General features: G+C 40.8%; 1 protein-coding gene across 2 annotated transcripts in view; it reads right to left on the bottom strand.

Moving 5' to 3' along the window:
- The window catches only part of PPP1R12C (protein phosphatase 1 regulatory subunit 12C), a 666212-nt gene that overhangs the window by 443830 nt on the left and 200350 nt on the right, over positions 1 to 22032 (bottom strand). For both annotated transcript variants that reach the window (XM_053690707.1, XM_053690708.1), the window contains exons 6-8: positions 10544 to 10618; positions 10348 to 10436; positions 9483 to 9619 (exon numbers count right to left, since the gene is read on the bottom strand). In XM_053690707.1, coding sequence (XP_053546682.1) covers positions 9483 to 9619; positions 10348 to 10436; positions 10544 to 10618 — 301 coding nt within the window. The remainder of the gene's footprint in view (positions 1 to 9482; positions 9620 to 10347; positions 10437 to 10543; positions 10619 to 22032) is intronic.

The raw sequence follows: 22032 nt of genomic DNA, 5'->3' as shown, positions 1-22032 counted from the left end.
TTTAGTTGCCTGTAAGTAAAACTTCAGGGCACGGACTACGTCTAGATTATGCAAAAGACGTTCCTTCTTTGAAGAAGGATTAGGACATAATGATGGAACAACAATCTCTTGATTGATATTCCTGTTAGAAACAACCTTAGGTAAAAACCCAGGTTTAGTACGCAGGACTACCTTGTCTGAATGAAAGATCAGATAAGGGGAATCACAATGTAAAGCAGATAACTCAGAGACTCTTCGAGCCGAGGAAATAGCCATCAAAAACAGAACTTTCCAAGATAAAAGTTTAATATCAATGGAATGAAGGGGTTCAAACGGAACACCCTGCAGAACTTTAAGAACCAAGTTCAAGCTCCAAGGAGGAGCAACAGTTTTAAATACAGGTTTAATTCTACCCAAAGCCTGACAAAAAGCCTGGACGTCTGGATTCTCTGCCAGACGCTTGTGTAAAAGAATAGACAGAGCAGAAATCTGTCCCTTTAGTGAACTAGCGGATAAGCCCTTTTCTAAACCCTCTTGTAGAAAGGACAATATCCTAGGAATCCTAACCTTACTCCATGAGTAACTCTTGGATTCACACCAATATAAATATTTACGCCATATCTTATGGTAAATGTTTCTGGTAACAGGTTTCAGAGCCTGTATTAATGTATCAATAACCGAATCCGAAAACCCACGCTTTGATAGAATCAAGCATTCAATTTCCAAGCAGTCAGCCTCAGAGAAATTAGGTTTGGATGGTTGAAAGGACCCTGAATTAGAAGGTCCTGCCTCAGGGGTAGAGACCATGGTGGACAGGACGACATGTCCACTAGGTCTGCATACCAGGTCCTGCGTGGCCACGCAGGCGCTATCAGCATCACCGATGCTCTCTCCTGTTTGATCCTGGCAATCAGTCGAGGTAGCAACGGAAAAGGTGGAAACACATAAGCTATGTTGAAAACCCAAGGGGCTGCTAGTGCATCTACCAGCACCGCTCCCGGGTCCCTGGACCTGGATCCGTAACAAGGAAGCTTGGCGTTCTGGCGAGATGCCATGAGATCCAGATCCGGTTTACCCCAACGACGAATCAGTTGAGCAAATACCTCCGGGTGAAGTTCCCACTCCTCCGGATGAAAAGTCTGGTGACTTAGAAAATCCGCCTCCCAGTTCTCCACGCCTGGGATGTAGATCGCTGACAGGTGGCAATAGTGAGACTCTGCCCAGCGAATTATCTTCGAGACTTCCAACATCGCTAGGGAACTCCTGGTTCCCCCTTGATGATTGATGTAAGCCACAGTCGTGATGTTGTCCGACTGAAATCTGATGAACCTCAGTGTTGCTAACTGAGGCCAAGCTAGAAGAGCATTGAATATTGCTCTTAATTCTAGAATGTTTATTGGGAGGAGTTTCTCCTCCTGAGTCCACGATCCCTGAGCCTTCAAGGAATTCCAGACTGCTCCCCAGCCTAGTAGGCTGGCATCTGTTGTTACAATCGTCCAATCTGGTCTGCGAAAGGTCATTCCTTTGGACAGATGAACCCGAGACAACCACCAGAGAAGAGAATCTCTGGTCTCCTGGTCCAGATTTAGTAAAGGGGACAGATCTGAGTAATCCCCGTTCCATTGACTTAGCATGCATAGTTGCAGCGGTCTGAGATGCAGGCGCGCAAATGGCACTATGTCCATTGCCGCGACCATTAAGCCGATTACTTCCATGCACTGAGCTACTGATGGGCTTGGAATGGAGTGAAGGACACGGCAAGCATTGAGAATCTTTGATAACCTGGACTCAGTCAGGTAAATCTTCATCTCTACAGAATCTATAAGAGTCCCTAGAAAAGGAACCCTTGTGAGTGGTAACAGAGAACTCTTTTCCACGTTCACTTTCCACCCATGCGACCTCAGAAATGCTAGAACTATCTCTGTATGAGACTTTGCATTTTGAAAACTTGACGCTTGTATCAGAATGTCGTCTAGGTACGGAGCCACCGCTATGCCTCGTGGTCTTAGTACCGCCAGAAGTGATCCCAGAACCTTCGTAAAAATTCTCGGAGCCGTAGCTAACCCGAAGGGAAGAGCTACAAACTGGTAATGCCTGTCTAGAAAAGCAAACCTTAGGTACCGATAATGATCTTTGTGAATCGGTATGTGAAGGTAGGCATCCTTTAAGTCCACTGTGGTCATATATTGACCCTCTTGGATCATGGGTAGGATGGTCCGAATGGTTTCCATCTTGAACGATGGAACCCTTAGGAATTTGTTTAAGATTTTTAAGTCCAAGATTGGTCTGAAGGTTCCCTCTTTTTTGGGAACCACAAACAGATTTGAGTAAAACCCTTGCCCTTGTTCCGTTCGCGGAACTGGGTGGATCCCTCCCATCACTAAGAGGTCTTGTACACATTGTAGAAATGCCTCTTTCTTTACTAGGTTTGTTGATAACCTTGACAGATGAAACCTCCCTTGTGGAGAAGCTTTGAAATCCAGAAGGTATCCCTGAGATACAATCTCCAACGTCCAGGGATCCTGTACATCTCTTGCCCAAGCCTGGGCGAAGAGAGAAAGTCTGCCCCCCACTAGATCCGTCTCCGGAGAGGGGGCCCTGTCTTCATGCTGTCTTAGGGGCGGAAGTAGGCTTTCTGGCCTGCTTGCCCTTGTTCCATGACTGGTTGCCTTTCCAACCCTGTCTGTAACTAGCAGTAGTTCCTTCCTGTTTTGGAGCGAAGGAAGTTGATGCTGCGCCTGCCTTGAAGTTACGAAAGGCACGAAAATTAGACTGTTTGGCCTTTGATTTGGCCCTGTCCTGAGGAAGGGTGTGGCCCTTACCTCCCGTAATGTTAGCAATAATTTCCTTCAAGCCGGGCCCGAATAAGGTCTGCCCTTTGAAGGGAATGTTAAGTAGTTTAGACTTAGAAGTTACATCTGCTGACCAGGATTTAAGCCATAGCGCCCTACGCGCCTGTATGGCGAATCCGGAATTTTTAGCCGTAAGTTTGGTTAAATGCACTACGGCATCTGAAACAAACGCATTAGCTAGTTTAAGCGTTCTAACTTTGCTCAAAGTCTCATCCAATGGTGCTGTGCGAATCGCCTCTTCCAGAGACTCAAACCAGAATGCCGCCGCAGCCGTGACAGGCGCAATGCATGCAAGAGGCTGCAATATAAAACCTTGTTGAACAAACATTTTCTTAAGGTAACCATCTAATTTTTTATCCATTGGATCTGAGAAAGCACAGCTATCCTCCACCGGGATAATGGTACGCTTGGCTAAAGTAGAAACTGCTCCCTCCACCTTAGGGACCGTCTGCCATAAGTCTCGTGTGGTGGCGTCTATAGGGAACTTTTTTCTAAATATCGGAGGGGAAAAGGGCACACCGGGTCTATCCCACTCCTTACTAATAATTTCTGTAAGCCTTTTTGGTATAGGAAAAAAGTCAGTACACACCGGTACCGCATAGTATCTATCCAACCTACATAATTTCTCTGGGATTGCCACCGTGTCGCAATCATTCAGAGCCGCTAACACCTCCCCTAGTAACACGCGGAGGTTCTCAAGCTTAAATTTAAATTTTGAAATTTCTGAATCCGGTCTCCCCGGATCAGAACAGTCACCGACAGAATGAAGCTCACCGTCCTCATGTTCTGCAAATTGTGACGCAGTATCAGACATGGCTCTTGTGTCATCAGCGCGCTCTGTCCTTAACCCAGAGCTATCGCGCTTGCCTCTTAATTCGGGCATATTGTATAATACTTCTTTCATAACATTAGCCATATCATGTAAAGTGATTTGTAAGGGCCTTGATGTACTTGGCGCCTCAATCTTACGCATCTCCCGAGCGGGAGACAAAGGTACTGACACGTGAGGAGAGTTAGACGGCATAACTTCCCCCTCGTCGTCTGGTGATAATTTATTTATCAGTACAGATTGACTTTTATTCAAAGTAATATCAATACAATTGGTACACATATTTCTATTGGGCTCCACATCGGCTTTTGAACACAATGAACAAGCAGATTCCTCTGTATCAGACATGTTTAAACAGACTTAGCAATGAAGCTAGCAAGCTTGGAAATCACTCTCAATAAGTTTACAAGCAATTATAAAAAACGTTGCAGCGCTTTTAAAAACACAGTTGAATTATCAAAGAAAACTAATTCAGTTATAGTGTATTAATTAGCAGAGGATTGCACCCATTAGCAAAAGGATGATTAACCCCTCAATACCCAACAACGGATATCAAAATAAGAATTAACGCTTTAATCACAGTCAAACACACTGTCACAGATCTGCTGTGACTGATTACCTCCCTCAAAAACGAATTTTGCAGACCCCTGAGCTCTCTAGAGACGTCCTGGATCAAGGAGGAAGAAACAGAAAGACTGTGCATGAATTTTAACTGCGCAACAAGGCGCTAAAACAAGGTCCCTCCCACTCATATTACAACAGTGGGAGACCTGATATAACGGTTTCTATGCAGAAAAATATGTTAGCCATGTGGAAAAAAATCATGCCCAAAAGATTTATCACCAAAGTACCTCACAAAACGAATAACATGCCAGTAAACGTTTTAAAAACAACTTTCCAGTGTTATGCAAAGTTATCACTAAGCCTGCTACCAGTCGCTTCCACTGCAGATAAGGCTTAAACATTATTTCAGTATTAACAGTATTTTCTCAGTCAAATTCTAGTCCCTAGAGAATAACTCAACTGCGCATACATTTATCAGCCTGATACCAGTCGCTACTACTGCATTTAAGGCTGTACTTACATCATATGGGTAACAGCAGTATTTTCTCAGTCAATTCCATTCTCAGAAAATAATGTACTGCACATACCTCATTTGCGGGGGACCCCGCATGCTATTCCCCTCTTTCTGAAGTTACCCTACTCCTCAGAATGTCGAGAACAGCCAGCGGATCTTAGTTACGTCTGCTAAGATCATAGAAAAACGCAGGCAGATTCTTCTCCAAATACTGCCTGAGATACAAAAAACGGCACACTCCGGTGTCATTTTAAAATAACAAACTTTTGATTGAAGAATAATTAAGTAAAACTCCAACTCCTCTTGCGACCTCCTTCTTTGTTGAGGGTTGCAAGAGAATGACTGGGTATGACATGTGTGGGTAGGAGCTATATAGCAGCTCTGCTTGGGTGATCCTCTTGCAACTTCCTGTTGGGAAGGAGAATATATCCCATAAGTAATGGATGACCCGTGGACTGAACACACTTAACAAGAGAAAACAATCCCATGGTGAAGCGGTTTTACACACAAGCTAAGTGGAACAATATACACCCCAAACACATCTAAGCAAGTCATACTGGGTATCTGCAAAAAATAAAAAACTATCAACCGTTTTTCTTTTTTGCCTCTCCCATATTGTCATATAATGCCCTTATAATGTCAACTTAGAAAAATAAAAAACAAGGGACTCCAGTAACACCCCTCTGTATAACAGGTCTACTGCTTACCCCATTCCCTTACAGGGAAATAAATGCCAGCCAGTTCTGATATATCAAGTTTCCTCAGAAATAAAGGGCTGCACATACCTTAATGCTGCTTGTAGCATGAAACCGGTCTCCACACTGAAGATGTCTCTTGTGTTACCTTCAGAAGTCTTGTGGGAACCAGCGTGGATCTTAGTTACAGCTGCTAAGATCATCAACCTCAGGGCAGAAATCTTCTTCCATAACCCCCTGAGGAAAACAGTACACACCTGTACCATTTAAAATAAAAAAACTTCTTGATTGAAGAAACTAAAACGAACACCTCACTTTACCATGTCTTCCTAGTATAACACAGGCAAAGAGAATGACTGGGGGTGGAGGGGAAGGGAGGAGCTATATATACAGCTCTGATGTGGTGCTCTTTGCCACTTCCTGTTAGCAGGAGGATAATATCCCACAAGTAAGGATGAAATCCGTGAACTCGTCGTATCTTGTAGAAGAAAAGAGAATCTCAGGAACCGATAATGTTCTGGATGAATCGGAATATGAAGGTAAGCATCCTGCAAGTCTATTGTAGATATATAATGTCCTTGCTGAACAAAAGGCAGAATAGTCCTTATAGTCACCATCTTGAAAGTTGGTACTCTTACATAACGATTCAAAATTTTCAGATGCAGAACTGGTCTGAATGAATTTTCTTTCTTTGGGACAATGAATAGATTTGAATAAAACCCCAGACCTTGTTCCTGAAAAGGAACCGGCATGATAACCCCTGAAACCTCCTGGTCTCAAACACACTTCAGGAAAGCCTGAGCTTTTACTGGATTTACTGGGATGCGTGAGAAAAAAAAAATCTTCTCACAGGAGGTCTTACTCTGAATCCTATTCGGTACCCTTGAGACAATATGCTCTGAATCCATTGAATTTGGACAGAATTTGCCCAAACATCCTTGAAAAACCTTAATCTGCCCCCTACCAGCTGAGCTGGAATGAGGGCCGCACCTTCATGCGGACTTAGGGGCTGACTTTGGTTTCTTAAAAGGCTTGGATTTATTCCAATTTGAGGAAGGCTTCCAATTGGAAACAGTTTGCTTGGGGGAAGGATTAAATTTATGTTCCTTATTTTGACGAAAGGAACGAAAACGATTAGAAGCCTTAGATTTACCCTTAGGTTTTTTTATCCTGAGGCAAAAAAAAAAACGCCCTTCCCCCCAGTAACAGTTGAAATAATAGAATACAACTGAGAACCAAATAAATTATTGCCTTGGAAAGAAAGAGATAGCAATCTAGATTTAGATGTCATATCAGCATTCCAAGATTTAAGCCACAAAGCTAAGCTAAAATAGCTAAAGACATGGATCTAACATCAATTTTGATAATATAAAAAATTGCATCACAAATAAAATGATTAGCATGTTGTAGTAAGCGAACAATGCTATACAAGTCAGAATCCAATTCTTGCTGCGCTAAAGTCTCCAACCAAAAAGTTGAAGCAGCTGCAACATCAGCCAAAGAAATTGCAGGCCTAAGGAGATGACCTGAATATAAATAGGCTTTCCTTAGATAAGATTCAAGCTTCCTATCTAAAGGATCTTTAAAGGAAGTACTATCTTCCATAGGAATAGTGGTTCGTTTAGCAAGAGTAGAAATAGCCCCATCAACTTTGGGGATCTTTTCCCAAAACTCTATTGAAATTGCTGGTAAAGGATACAATTTGTTAAACCTTGCAGAAGGATTAAAAGGAGTACCCGGCTTATTCCATTCCTTAGAAATCATATCAGGAATAGGAAAAACCTCTGGAGTAACCACAGGAGGTTTAAAAACAGAATTTAAACGTTTACTGGTTTTAATATCAAGAGGACTAGCTTCCTCAATATCCAAAGTAATTAACACTTCTTTTAACAAAGAACGCATATACTCCATTTTAAATAAATAAGTAGATTTGTCAGTGTCAATATCTGAGGAAGGATCTTCTGAATCAGATAGATCCTCATCAGAGGTGGATAATTCATTATGTTGTCGGTCATTTGAAATTTCATCAAGTTTTAAAAGACCTCTTACTCTTATTAGAAGGTGGAAATGCAGACAAAGCCTTCAGAATAGAATCAGTAACAAATTCTTTAAAATTCATAGGTATATCATGTACATTAGAAGTTGAAGGAACTGCAACCGGCAATGTACTATTACTGATGGACACACTATCTGCATGTAAAAGTTTATCATGACAACTAATACAAATGACATTAGGAGAAATAATCTCCACAATTTTACAACAAATGCACTTCGCTTTGGTAGAACTGATGTCAGGCAACAAAGTTCCAACAGATACTTCTGAGGCAGGATCAGATTGAGACATCTTGCAGAATGTAAAAGAAAAAAACATATAAAGCAAAATTATCAATTTCCTTATATGACAGTTTCAGGTATGGAAAAAATGCAAATAGCATAGCCCTCTGACATAGAAAAAGGCAAGAGGCAAACAGCAATGGGGTAAATAAATAATGGAAAAAAATTTGTCGGCAACTATGGCGCACAACGTAACTTAAAAAAAATTTTGGGCGCCAACCATGTCCGGAAATGACACACTCGCGTCACCAACGACGCAACCCTGTGTGAAACCTCTGCGTCAATTACGACGCCGGAAATGACAAACTTGCGTCAACGGACGTGCCTTTCGAGCCAAAAAATTCTCGCGCCAAGAGTGACTCAATAAAGTGTAGCATTTGGCGCACCCGCGAGCCTAAATCAGCCCGCCATTTGAAACAAGTAGTCAATTGAAAAAAAAAGACTAAGCCCCAGGTAAGAAAAATATTTCTTAATATTAACTTACCCCAAATATGAAACAGACAATCTGCAAAAGGAAATACATGAACCTGACTCATGGCAAATATAAGTACAATACATATATTTAGAACTTTATATAAATGCATAAAGTGCCAAAACCATAGCTGAGGTGTCTTAAGTAATAAAAACATACTTACCAAAAGACACCCATCCACATACAGCAGATAGCCAAACCAGTACTGAAACAGTTATCAGTAGAGGTAATGGTATATGAGAGTATATCGTCGATCTGAAAAGGGAGGTAGGAGATGAATCTCTACGACCGATAACAGAGAACCTATGAAAAAGATCCCCGTTAGGAAAATCATTGCATTCAATAGGTGATACTCTCCACGTCACTGACATTCGCTGTACTCAGAGGAATCGGGCTTCAAAATGCTGAGAAGCGCATGTCAACGTAGAAATCTTAGCACAAACTTACTTCATCACCTCCATAGGAGGCAAAGTTTGTAAAACTGAATTGTGGGTGTGGTGAGGGGTGTATTTATAGGCATTTTGAGGTTTGGGAAACTTTGCCCCTCCTGGTAGGATTGTATATCCCATACTTCACTAGCTAATGGACTCTTGCCAATTACATGAAAGAAAACATGATTTAAAAAACACAAACTATGCTTTAGAACATAAGTACATAAGACTATCACAAAAAACATTCTACAAAATAGGTAGCAACACACTGACCAATAAACCAGGAAGGCTAAAAACAGCAAAGAATATACAATCGGATGAATGCCAAGACTGAATAGGGACAGGACTAGAACAGTTTCTGAATGCAGGATAGAAGATGGCAATATGCACTGGGCAACTGGTAAAAGAAAGCCTCAGGAAACTAGGGCAACAGACTGGTGTAACAAAATAAATCCCAAAGTAAGTTTTAGTTTTTTTGGAAGTTGCTTAAAAGTATGAATACAACCTCACATAGTACACATTCTACGTTAATATTCACCTTCCTCTATGCTTGTGGTAAATTCAAATAATAGTGCCGTTAACTTGTTGTGCTTCAGTGCAAAGTCATTTTTAACAAACGCCATAATTATAGCAGTTGACAAGTTGGCTGATCATTTATTAAATGATAAAGTATATTTAATTATTTTCTTCTGCCAATTTTATGTAAGCACCATCATGCATGTAGTTGAAATTCACATTATGTTCTTTTTTAGTGAAGTAGCCACTAAAATATTTGCACTTTTATCAAATGAAAATAAATTTGCCATACTTACCATTTGTATTCTCCGACTCATCAGAACTGGAGCTACTCTCCTCATCACCAACAGTAATGGTCCCTAATGTTTTTCTTTCCTTTGATTGGTCTTGCACAGATATCTTTTCCTTGCTGCTCATTCGACAGACAGAACTTCTAAAAAGTGAAGGTTCAAACTGATCATCAAAAGGATTTCTAAATATATGGGTGTATTTAAACACAAATTATAAAATATATGTATGTGCATAATTAAAAGGGAAATTGTACACTAGATTTTTCTTTGCATAAATGTTTTGAAGATAATCCATTTATATAGCCTATCTGGGAGTGTTTTTGTAACAATGTATAGTTTTGCTTATTTTTTAAAAACATTGTGCTGATTTTCAGGCTCCTAACCATGCCCCAACGTAGCAGATGTAGCCTGAAGTCTACAGATTCCAGTTTGCTCCTGTTTGTGTAAAGTGTATGAAGGTGGGGGGGGGGGGGTAGTGTTTGCTATTTCTGCTTTCCCAGCCTAACCTCATCAACAGTGCTAAACTGAGTTTCTAATTTTATTTTTTTTATAAAGGTTTTATAATGTATTTTTAGATCAGTATCTGTGCATATTCTTTATTGTAAGGTCTATTACATGCAGTTATATAAAAAATAATGTACACTGTCCATTTAAGGTCTGATGATTGCTTGCTGCCTGAAGCAGATCTCCCACAGAGTATTTAGTAAGAGACAATTTACCCATCAGTACAGATATAGATGAGTGTGTGAGAAAAAATGACAAAACAAGGCTTCTCATACAGTATTATCAACTGACCTTTCATTAACGGTACTTAAACTTCATATTCTAGTATGCAACAAGAAATATACTGTTGTCTATTTTATAAGCTCACCTTCTGTGTTTATTGATATATAATGGCTGCTGTTCCATGCATGTGTCAATTACGGCTCGCTTTAAATTTGCTTCTTTTTCACTACGTAACTACATAAAAAGGAAAAAAGGTGAAATTATGAATTCATGAAATAGTAGAACAAAGGTTACAAACAACATTCTGATGAATGAATGACTGAGGCCAAGTGTTCACTTACATCCTCTTGCTTCTTCTGAAGGTCCTCTAAAAGATTAATGATATCTTCCTCTGCAACATCACAAGGCCTTTGACCCTAAATAGAAATAATTAAGTTAAATTGTGATCTAAACAGAACAAAAACACACAACACAAAAAAGTCATATTTGTTGCCAAGAAAAAAAAATAAAAAAAAATAATTTATGCTTACCTGATAAATTTATTTCTCTTGTAGTGTATCCAGTCCACGGATCATCCATTACTTGTGGGATATTCTCCTTCCCAACAGGAAGTTGCAAGAGGATCACCCACAGCAGAGCTGCTATATAGCTCCTCCCCTCACTGCCATATCCAGTCATTCGACCGAAACAAGCCGAGAAAGGAGAAACCATAGGGTGCAGTGGTGACTGTAGTTTAATTAAAATTTAGACCTGCCTTAAAAGGACAGGGCGGGCCGTGGACTGGATACACTACAAGAGCAATAAATTTATCAGGTAAGCATAAATTATGTTTTCTCTTGTTAAGTGTATCCAGTCCACGGATCATCCATTACTTGTGGGATACCAATACCAAAGCTAAAGTACACGGATGATGGGAGGGACAAGGCAGGAACATTAAACAGAAGGAACCACTGCCTGTAGAACCTTTCTCCCAAAAACAGCCTCCGAAGAAGCAAAAGTGTCAAATTTGTAAAATTTTGAAAAGGTGTGAAGCGAAGACCAAGTCGCAGTCTTGCAAATCTGTTCAACAGAGGCCTCATTTTTAAAGGCCCAGGTGGAACCCACAGCTCTAGTAGAATGAGCTGTAATCCTTTCAGGGGGCTGCTGTCCAGCAGTCTCATAGGCTAAGCGTATTATGCTCCGTAGCCAAAAGGAGAGAGAAGTTGCCAAAGCTTTTTGACCTCTCCTCTGTCCAGAGTAAACGACAAACAGGGCAGATGTTTGACAAAAATCTTTAGTAGCCTGTAAGTAAAACTTCAAGGCACGGACTACGTCCAGATTATGCAAAAGACGTTCCTTCTTTGAAGAAGGATTAGGACACAATGATGGAACAACAATCTCTTGATTGATATTCCTGTTAGAAACCACCTGGGTTTGGTACGCAGAACTACCTTGTCTGAATGAAAAATCAGATAAGGAGAATCACAATGTAAGGCAGAATCACAATGTAAGGCAGATAACTCAGAGACTCTTCGAGCCGAGGAAATAGCCATCAAAAACAGAACTTTCCAAGATAAAAGTTTAATATCAATGGAATGAAGGGGTTCAAACGGAACTCCCTGAAGAACTTTAAGAACCAAGTTTAAGCTCCACGGGGGAGCAACAGTTTAAAAAACACAGGCTTAATCTTAACCAAAGCCTGACAAAATGCCTGGACGTCTGGAACTTCTGCCAGACGCTTGTGCAAAAGAATAGACAGAGCAGAGATCTGTCCTTTTAAAGAACTAGCTGATAAGCCTTTGTCCAAACCCTCTTGGAGAAAGGACAATATCCTAGGAATCCTAACCTTACTCCATGAGTAACTCTAGGATTCACACCAATAAAGATATTTACGCCATATCTTATGGTAGATTTTCCTGGTGACAGGCTTCCGAGCCTGTATTAAGGTATCAATGACTGACTCGGAGAAGCCACGCCTTTATAGAATCAAGCGTTCAATCTCCATCCAGTCAGTCTCAGAGAAATTAGATTTGGATGATTGAAAGGACCTTGTATTAGAAGGTCCTGCCTCAGAGGCAGAGTCCATGGTGGAAGAGATGACATGTCCACTAGGTCTGCATACCAGGTCCTGCGTGGCCACGCAGGCGCTATCAGAATCACCAATGCTCTCTCCTGTTTGATTTTGGCAATCAGTCGAGGGAGCAGAGGAAACGGTGGAAACACATAGGCCAGGTTGAAGAACCAAGGAGCTGCTAGAGCATCTATCAGCGTTGCTCCCGGGTCCCTGGACCTGGATCCGTAACAAGGAAGCTTGGCGTTCTGGCGAGACGCCATGAGATCCAGTTCTGGTTTGCCCCAACGATGGACCAGTTGAGCAAAAACCTCCGGATGGAGTTCCCACTCCCCCGGATGAAAAGTCTGACGACTTAGAAAATCCGCCTCCCAGTTCTCTACGCCTGGGATGTGGATCGCTGACAGGTGGCAAGAGTGAGACTCTGCCCAGCGAATTATATTTGAGACTTCTAACATCGCTAGGGAACTCCTGGTTCCCCCTTGATGGTTGATGTAAGCCACAGTCGTGATGTTGTCCGACTGAAATCTGATGAACCTCAGTGTTGCTAACTGAGGCCAAGCTAGAAGAGCATTGAATATTGCTCTTAACTCCAGAATATTTATTGGGAGGAGTTTCTCCTCCTGAGTCCACGATCCCTGAGCCTTCAGGGAGTTCCAGACTGCGCCCCAACCTAGAAGGCTGGCATCTGTTGTTACAATCGTCCAATCTGGCCTGCGAAAGGTCATACCCTTGGACAGATGGACCCGAGAAAGCCACCAGAGAAGAGAATCTCTGGTCTCTTGATCCAGATTTAGTAGAGGGGACAAATCTGAGTAATCCCCATTCCACTGACTTAGCATGCATAACTGCAGCGGTCTGAGATGCAGGCGCGCAAATGGCACTATGTCCATTGCCGCTACCATTAAGCCGATTACTTCCATGCACTGAGCCACTGACGGGCGTGGAATGGAATGAAGGACACGGCAAGCATTTAGAAGTTTTGATAACCTGGCCTCCATCAGGTAAATTTTCATCTCTACAGAATCTATAAGAGTCCCTAGGAAGGAGACTCTTGTGAGTGGTGATAGAGAACTCTTTTCCACGTTCACTTTCCACCCATGCGACCTCAGAAATGCCAGAACTATCTCTGTATGAGACTTGGCAATTTGAAAGCTTGACGCCTGTATCAGGATGTCGTCTAGATACGGAGCCACCGCTATGCCTCGCGGTCTTAGAACCGCCAGAAGTGAGCCCAGAACCTTTGTAAAAATTCTCGGGGCAGTGGCCAACCCGAAGGGAAGAGCTACAAATTGGTAATGCCTGTCTAGAAAGGCAAACCTTAGGAACCGATGATGATCTTTGTGAATCGGTATATGAAGGTAGGCATCCTTTAAGTCCACTGTGGTCATGTACTGACCCTCTTGGATCATGGGTAGGATGGTCCGAATAGTTTCCATTTTGAATGATGGAACTCTGAGGAATTTGTTTAAGATCTTTAGATCCAAAATTGGTCTGAAGGTTCCCTCTTTCTTGGGAACCACAAACAGATTTGAATAAAATCCCTGTACTTGTCCCGTTCACGGAACCGGATGGATCACTCCCATTACTAGGAGGTCTTCAACACAGCTTAGGAATGCCTCTTTCTTTATCTGGTTTGATGATAACCTTGAAAGATGAAATCTCCCTTGTGGAGAAGAAGCTTTGAAGTCCAGAAGATATCCCTGAGATATGATCTCCAACGCCCAGGGATCCTGAACATCTCTTGCCCACGCCTGGGCGAAGAGAGAAAGTCTGCCCCCCACTAGATCCGTTTCCGGATAGGGGGCCGTTCCTTCATGCTGTCTTGGGGGCAGCAGCAGACTTCCTGGCACGAAAATTAGAATGTTTGGCCTTTGATTTGGCCCTGTCCTGAGGAAGGGTATGACCCTTGCCTCCAGTAATGTCAGCAATAATTTCCATCAAGCCAGGCCCGAATAAGGTCTGCCCCTTGAAAGGAATGTTGAGTAATTTAGACTTTTAAGTCACGTCAGCTGACCAGGATTTAAGCCATAGCGCCCTACGCGCCTGGATGGCGAATCCGGAATTCTTAGCCGTTAGTTTAGTCAAATGAACAATGGCATCAGAAACAAATGAGTTAGCTAGCTTAAGCGTTCTAAGCTTGTCAATAATTTCAATCAATGGAGCTGTCTGGATGGCCTCTTCCAGGGCCTCAAACCAGAATGTCGCCGCAGCAGTGACAGGCGCAATGCATGCAAGGGGCTGTAAAATAAAACCTTGTTGAATAAATATTTTCTTAAGGTAACCCTCCAATTTTTTATCCATTGGATCTGAAAAAGCACAACTGTCCTCAACCGGGATAGAGGTACGCTTTGCTAAAGTAGAAACTGCTCCCTCCACCTTAGGGACCGTCTGCCATAAGTCCCGTGTAGTGGCGTCTATTGGAAACATTTTTCTAAATATAGGAGGTGGGGAAAAGGGCACACCGGGTCTATCCCACTCCTTGTTAATAATTTCTGTAAGCCTTTTCGGTATAGGAAAAACGTCAGTACACACCGGCACCGCATAGTATCTATCCAGTCTACACAATTTCTCTGGAATTGCAACTGTGTTACAGTCATTCAGAGCAGCTAATACCTCCCCAAGCAATACACGGAGGTTCTCAAGCTTAAATTTAAAATTAGAAATCTCTGAATCAGGTTTCCCCGAGTCAGAAATGTCACCCACAGACTGAAGCTCTCCGTCCTCATGTTCTGCATACTGTGACGCAGTATCAGACATGGCTCTAACAGCATTTGCGCGCTCTGTATCTCTCCTAACCCCAGAGCTATCGTGCTTGCCTCTTAATTCAGGCAATCTAGATAATACCTCTGACAGGGTATTATTCATGATTGCAGCCATGTCCTGCAAGGTAATCGCTATGGGCGTCCCTGATGTAATTGGCGCCATATTAGCGTGCGTCCCCTGAGCGGGAGGCGAAGGGTCTGACACGTGGGGAGAGTTAGTCGGCATAACTTCCCCCTCGACAGAACCCTCTGGTGATAATTCTTTTATAGATAAAGACTGATCTTTACTGTTTAAGGTGAAATCAATACATTTAGTACACATTCTCCTATGGGGCTCCACCATGGCTTTCAAACATAACGAACAAGTAGGTTCCTCTGTGTCAGACATGTTTAAACAGACTAGAAATGAGACTAGCAAGCTTGGAAAACACTTTAAAACAAGTTTACAAGCAATATAAAAAAACGTTACTGCACCTTTAAGAAACACAAATTTTCCCAAATTTTTAAATAACAGTGAAAAAATGCAGTTACACTAACGAAATTTTTACAGTGTATGTAATAAGTTAGCAGAGCATTGCACCCACTTGCAAATGGATGATTAACCCTCTAATACCAAAAACGGAATAACAAATGACAAAAAACGTTTTTTAAACAGTCACAACTGCCACAGCTCTACTGCGGCTTTTTACCTCCCTCAATACGACTTTTGAAGCCTTTTAAGCCCTTCAGAGAAGTCCTGGATCATGCAGGAAGAAGCTGGATGTCTGTGTCTGTACTTTTTGCTGTGCAAACAAACGCCAAAATAGGCCCCTCACACTCATATTACAACAGTGGGAAGCCTCCAGGAACTGTTTCTAGGCAAAATTCAAGCCAGCCATGTGGAAAAAAACTAGGCCCCAATAAGTTTTATCACCAAACATATGTAAAAAACGATTAAACATGCCAGCAAACGTTTTAAAATACACTTTTATAAGAGTATGTATCTCTATTAATAAGCCTGATACCAGTCGCTATAACTGCATTTAAGGCTTTACTTACATTACTTCGGTATCAGCAGCATTTTCTAGCAAATTCCATCCCTAGAAAAATATCTTAACTGCACATACCTTATTGCAGGAAAACCTGCACGCTATTCCCCCTCTGAAGTTACCTCACTCCTCAGAATATGTGAGAACAGCAAAGGATCTTCTGCTAAGATCATAGAAAACGCAGGCAGATTCTTCTTCCAAATACTGCCTGAGATAAACAGTACACTCCGGTACCATTTAAAAATAAACTTTTGATTGAAGAAATAAACTAAGTATAAAACACCACAGTCCTCTTACGACCTCCATCTTAGTTGAGAGTTGCAAGAGAATGACTGGATATGGCAGTGAGGGGAGGAGCTATATAGCAGCTCTGCTGTGGGTGATCCTCTTGCAACTTCCTGTTGGGAAGGAGAATATCCCACAAGTAATGGATGATCCGTGGACTGGATACACTTAACAAGAGAAAAATCTTTTAAATTACTTTTCCAACCAAGCTTGGCATATAGTTTTTCATTAGTAAAAAAAAAGCAGCCTAATTCCAAGCCATACATTCCCATTTATAATTATACCTATAATCCAACCACAAGGTAAAGTAGCCAGTCTGATTAGCTTCTTACAGCATTCCAGGTTTCTACCAAGCTTTGTGATGAACACTTGATTGAGTATGTTAAATGGACATAAAACCCTATCCTCTTATTCATATAGAGCATACATTTTTAACCCCTTAAGGACCAGCGACGTACCCTGTATGTCACTGGTCTTTTTTTGGGACTTGTTTTATAGCGCGGTCTTGCCACCAGCGTTGAGACTGCTCTATTCCACAAAGCCTGCTGGAGGGAGGGCATTAATAGCGTGTTCTTGCTAGACTAATGCTATTATGTCCTGAAAAAACCCTTAACCAGCGACATACAGGGTACATTGTGGTCATTAAGGGGTTAAACAGCAACCTTCCAGTTTACTTCTATCAATTTGCATCATTCTTTTTAGGACACTTTAATAAGCAACACTGCACAACTTGGAGCTAGCTGATCACATCGGTAAGCCCAAAAAAGGATGTATATATGTGAAGTATATATGTGAAGCCACAAATCAGCAGCTAGCTCCTGATCCTACGTAGGTATGCTTTTCAACAAAGGATACAATGAGAACTAAGCAAATTAGACAATAGAAGTAAATTGGAAAGTGCTTTGAAAATCGTATGTTCTATTTAAACCATGAAAGAAAAAAAATTGAGTTTCATGCCCCTTAAAGGAAATTGTCAACTATCTAAATAGTTCAATAATATTGATTGAGATTACATCTACTCAATATAAACAAAGCACACATCCTGGTGAATAAGAAACATGTGTGTGAAAATCTTCAACAGGTATGCTTGACCAAAAATATCACATTAGGTTGGAGAGTAACATTTCAGAATCAATTTATATAAGGCTGATTGTCATCATTGTTTTAGACCAGTCCATTTGGCCTCTTCTGAACTTTAAGAAAATTATCTGTAGAATACAGCACTAAAACAATTAACACCAGTTTATTCAATTAAATTCCAGATCTTAGAAGGGAAATCTTTACAGAACATTTTCTTTTTATCAACCGACCTGACTTGGACATTGGAGAATATTTATTACAGACTCAAAGTAGAGTAATTAGGCAACCAAACATATTAGTCATTTCCCACTCCCAAATGCTAAAGTGCAAAATAGAACTGTTGCCAGAAAACAAGACATTAGGGTGGGGCTCTTAAACTCCCCCCAACTATGAAAGAAATGTATTTATCAGGTAACCATAAATTTAGTTTTCTTTCAAAAACATAATTTATGCAAGAACTTGCCTGATAAATTAATTTAATTCATATTGGCAAGAGTCCATGAGCTAGTGACGTATGGGATATACAATCCTACCAGGAGGGGCAAAGTTTCCCAAACCTCAAAATGCCTATAAATACACCCCTCACCACACCCACAATTCAGTTTAACGAATAGACAAGTAGTGGGGTGATAAAGAAAGAAGTAAAACACATCAAAAAAAGTAATTTGGAAATAATTGTGCTTTATACAAAAAATCATAACCACCATAAAAAGGGTGGGTCTCATGAACTCTTGCCAATATGAAAGAAATTAATTTATCAGGTAAGTTCTTTCATAAATTATGTTTTCTTTCATGTAATTGGCAAGAGTCCATGAGATAGTGATGTATGGAATAGTAATACCCAAGATGTGGTACTACACAGAAAAAACACTAGAGGGAAGGATACAAAAATAAGTAATTTTCCGCTGAAAATATTAATCCACAACCCAAAAACATAATTTATGTAAGAACTTACCTGATAAATTCATTTATTTCATATTAGCAAGAGTCCATGAGCTAGTGACGTATGGGATATACATTACTACCAGGAGGGGCAAAGTTTCCCAAACCTCAAAACGCCTATAAATACACCCCTCACCACACCCACAAATCAGTTTAACGAATAGCCAAGAAGTGGGGTGATAAGAAAAAAGTGCGAAAGCATAAAAAATAAGGAATTGGAATAATTGTGCTTTATACAAAAAAATCATAACCACCACAAAAAGGGTGGGCCTCATGGACTCTTGCTAATATGAAAGAAATGAATTTATCAGGTAAGTTCTTACATAAATTATGTTTTCTTTCATGTAATTAGCAAGAGTCCATGAGCTAGTGACGTATGGGATAATGACTACCCAAGATGTGGATCTTCCACGCAAGAGTCACTAGAGAGGGAGGGATAAAATAAAGACAGCCAATTCCGCTGAAAATAATCCACACCCAAAATAAAGTTTAAATCTTATAATGAAAAGAAAAAAAAAAATGAAATTATAAGCAGAAGAATCAAACTGAAACAGCTGCCTGAAGTACTTTTCTACCAAAAACTGCTTCAGAAGAAGAAAACACATAAAAATGGTAGAATTTAGTAAAAGTATGCAAAGAAGACCAAGTTGCTGCTTTGCAAATCTGATCAACCGAAGCTTCATTCCTAAACGCCCAGGAAGTAGAAACTGACCTAGTAGAATGAGCTGTAATCCTTTGAGGCGGAGTTTTACCCGACTCGACATAAGCATGATGAATTAAAGATTTCAACCAAGATGCCAAAGAAATGGCAGAGGCCTTCTGACCTTTCCTAGAACCGGAAAAGATAACAAATAGACTAGAAGTCTTTCGGAAAGTCTTAGTAGCTTCAACATAATATTTCAAAGCTCTAACTACATCCAAAGAATGCAATGATCTCTCCTTAGAATTCTTAGGATTAGGACATAATGAAGGAACCACAATTTCTCTACTAATGTTGTTAGAATTCACAACCTTAGGTAAAAATTTAAAAGAAGTTCGCAACACCGCCTTATCCTGATGAAAAATCAGAAAAGGAGACTCACAAGAAAGAGCAGATAATTCAGAAACTGTTCTAGCAGAAGAGATGGCCAAAAGAAACAAAAAACTTTCCAAGAAAGTAATTTAATGTCCAATGAATGCATAGGTTCAAACGGAGGAGCTTGAAGAGCCCCCAGAACCAAATTCAAACTCCAAGGAGGAGAAATATACTTAATGACAGGTTTTATACGAACCAAAGCTTGTACAAAACAATGAATATCAGGAAGATTAGCAATCTTTCTGTGAAAAAGAACAGAAAGAGCAGAGATTTGTCCTTTCAAGGAACTTGCAGACAAACCTTTATCCAAACCATCCTGAAGAAACTGTAAAATTCTCGGATTTTTAAAAGAATGCCAGGAAAAATGATGAGAAAGACACCAAGAAATGTAAGTCTTCCAGACTCTATAATATATCTTCCTAGATACGGATTTACGAGCCTGTAACATAGTATTAATCACAGAGTCAGAGAAACCTCTTTGACTAAGAATCAAGCGTTCAATCTCCATACCTTTAAATTTAAGGATTTGAGATCCTGATGGAAAAAAAGACCTTGCGACAGAAGGTCTGGTCTTAACGGAAGAGTCCACGGTTGGCAAGCAGCCATCCGGACAAGATCCGCATACCAAAACCTGTGAGGCCATGCTGGAGCCACCAGCAGAACAAATGAGCATTCCTTCAGAATCTTGGAGATTACTCTTGGAAGAAGAACTAGAGGCGGAAAGATATAGGCAGGATGATACTTCCAAGGAAGTGACAATGCATCCACTGCTTCCGCTTGAGGATCCCTGGATCTGGACAGATACCTGGGAAGTTTCTTGTTTAGATGAGAGGCCATCAGATCTATTTCTGGAAGTCCCCACATTTGAACAATCTGAAGAAATACCTCTGGGTGAAGAGACCATTCGCCCGGATGTAACGTTTGGCGACTGAGATAATCCGCTTCCCAATTGTCTATACCTGGGATATGAACCGCAGAAACTAGACAGGAGCTGGATTCCGCCCATACCAGTATTCGAGATACTTCTTTCATAGCCAGAGGACTGTGAGTCCCTCCTTGATGATTGATGTATGCCACAGTTGTGACATTGTCTGTCTGAAAACAAATGAACGATTCTCTCTTTAGAAGAGGCCATGACTGAAGAGCTCTGAAAATTGCACGGAGTTCCAAAATATTGATTGGTAATCTCACCTCCTGAGATTCCCAAACCCCTTGTGCTGTCAGAGACCCCCAAACAGCTCCCCAACCTGTCAGACTTGCATCTGTTGAAATTACAGTCCAGGTCGGAAGAACAAAAGAAGCCCCCTGAACTAAACAATGGTGATCTGTCCACCACGTCAGAGTGTCTCGTACAATCGGTTTTAAAGATATTAATTGAGATATCTTATACACTTAACTTTGGTAGATCCAGCACCAGGCAGCGTTTTTCCAGAAGTATCTTCTGACTCAGTGTCAATCTGGGACATCTTGCAATATGTAATAGAAAAAACAACATATAAAGCAAAATTGATCAAATTCCTTAAATGACAGTTTCAGGAATGGGAAAAAATGCCAGTGAACAAGCTTCTAGCAACCAGAAGCAATAAATAATGAGACGTAAATAATGTGGAGACAAAAGTGACGCCCATATTTTTTAGCGCCAAAAAAGACGCCCATATTATTTGGCGCCTAAATGCTTTTGGCGCCAAAAATGACGCCACATCCGGAACGCCGACACTTTTGGCGCAAAAAACGTCAAAAATTACGCAACTTCGGGCGACACATATGACGCCGGAAACAGAAAAAAAAAATTTGCGCCAAAAAAGTCCACGCCAAGAATGACGCAATAAAATTAAGCATTTCAGCCCCCGCGAGCCTAACAGCCCACAGGAAAAAAAGTCAAATTTTAATGTAAGAAAAAAATCTATTTATTCATATGCATTATCCCAAATATGAAACTGACTGTCTGAAATAAGGAACGTTGAACATCCTGAGTCAAGGCAAATAAATGTTTGAATACATATATTTAGAACTTTATATAAAAGTGCCCAACCATAGCTTAGAGTGTCACAGAAAATAAGACTTACTTACCCTAGGACACTCATCTACATGTAGTAGAAAGCCAAACCAGTACTGAAACTAGAATCAGTAGAGGTAATGGTATATATAAGAGTATATCGTCGATCTGAAAAGGGAGGTAAGAGATGAATCTCTACTACCGATAACAGAGAACCTATGAAATAGACCCCGTAGAAGGAGATCATTGAATTCAAATAGGCAATACTCTCCTCACATCCCTCTGACATTCACTGCACGCTGAGAGGAAAACCGGGCTCCAACCTGCGGCGGAGCGCATATCAACGTAGAATCTAGCACAAACTTACTTCACCACCTCCATAGGAGGCAAAGTTTGTAAAACTGATTTGTGGGTGTGGTGAGGGGTGTATTTATAGGCATTTTGAGGTTTGGGAAACTTTGCCCCTCCTGGTAGGAATGTATATCCCATACGTCACTAGCTCATGGACTCTTGCTAATTACATGAAAGAAATATAAGTTTATTCTCATACATGAAAAGAAAAACTTAAACATAAGCAAAGTAATCAAACTGAAACAGCTGCCTGAAAAA

Source organism: Bombina bombina, chromosome 8, assembly GCF_027579735.1.
Source record: "Bombina bombina isolate aBomBom1 chromosome 8, aBomBom1.pri, whole genome shotgun sequence".
Classification (NCBI taxonomy): Eukaryota; Metazoa; Chordata; class Amphibia; order Anura; family Bombinatoridae; genus Bombina; species Bombina bombina.
This window is presented reverse-complemented; position numbering and strand designations above follow the sequence as displayed.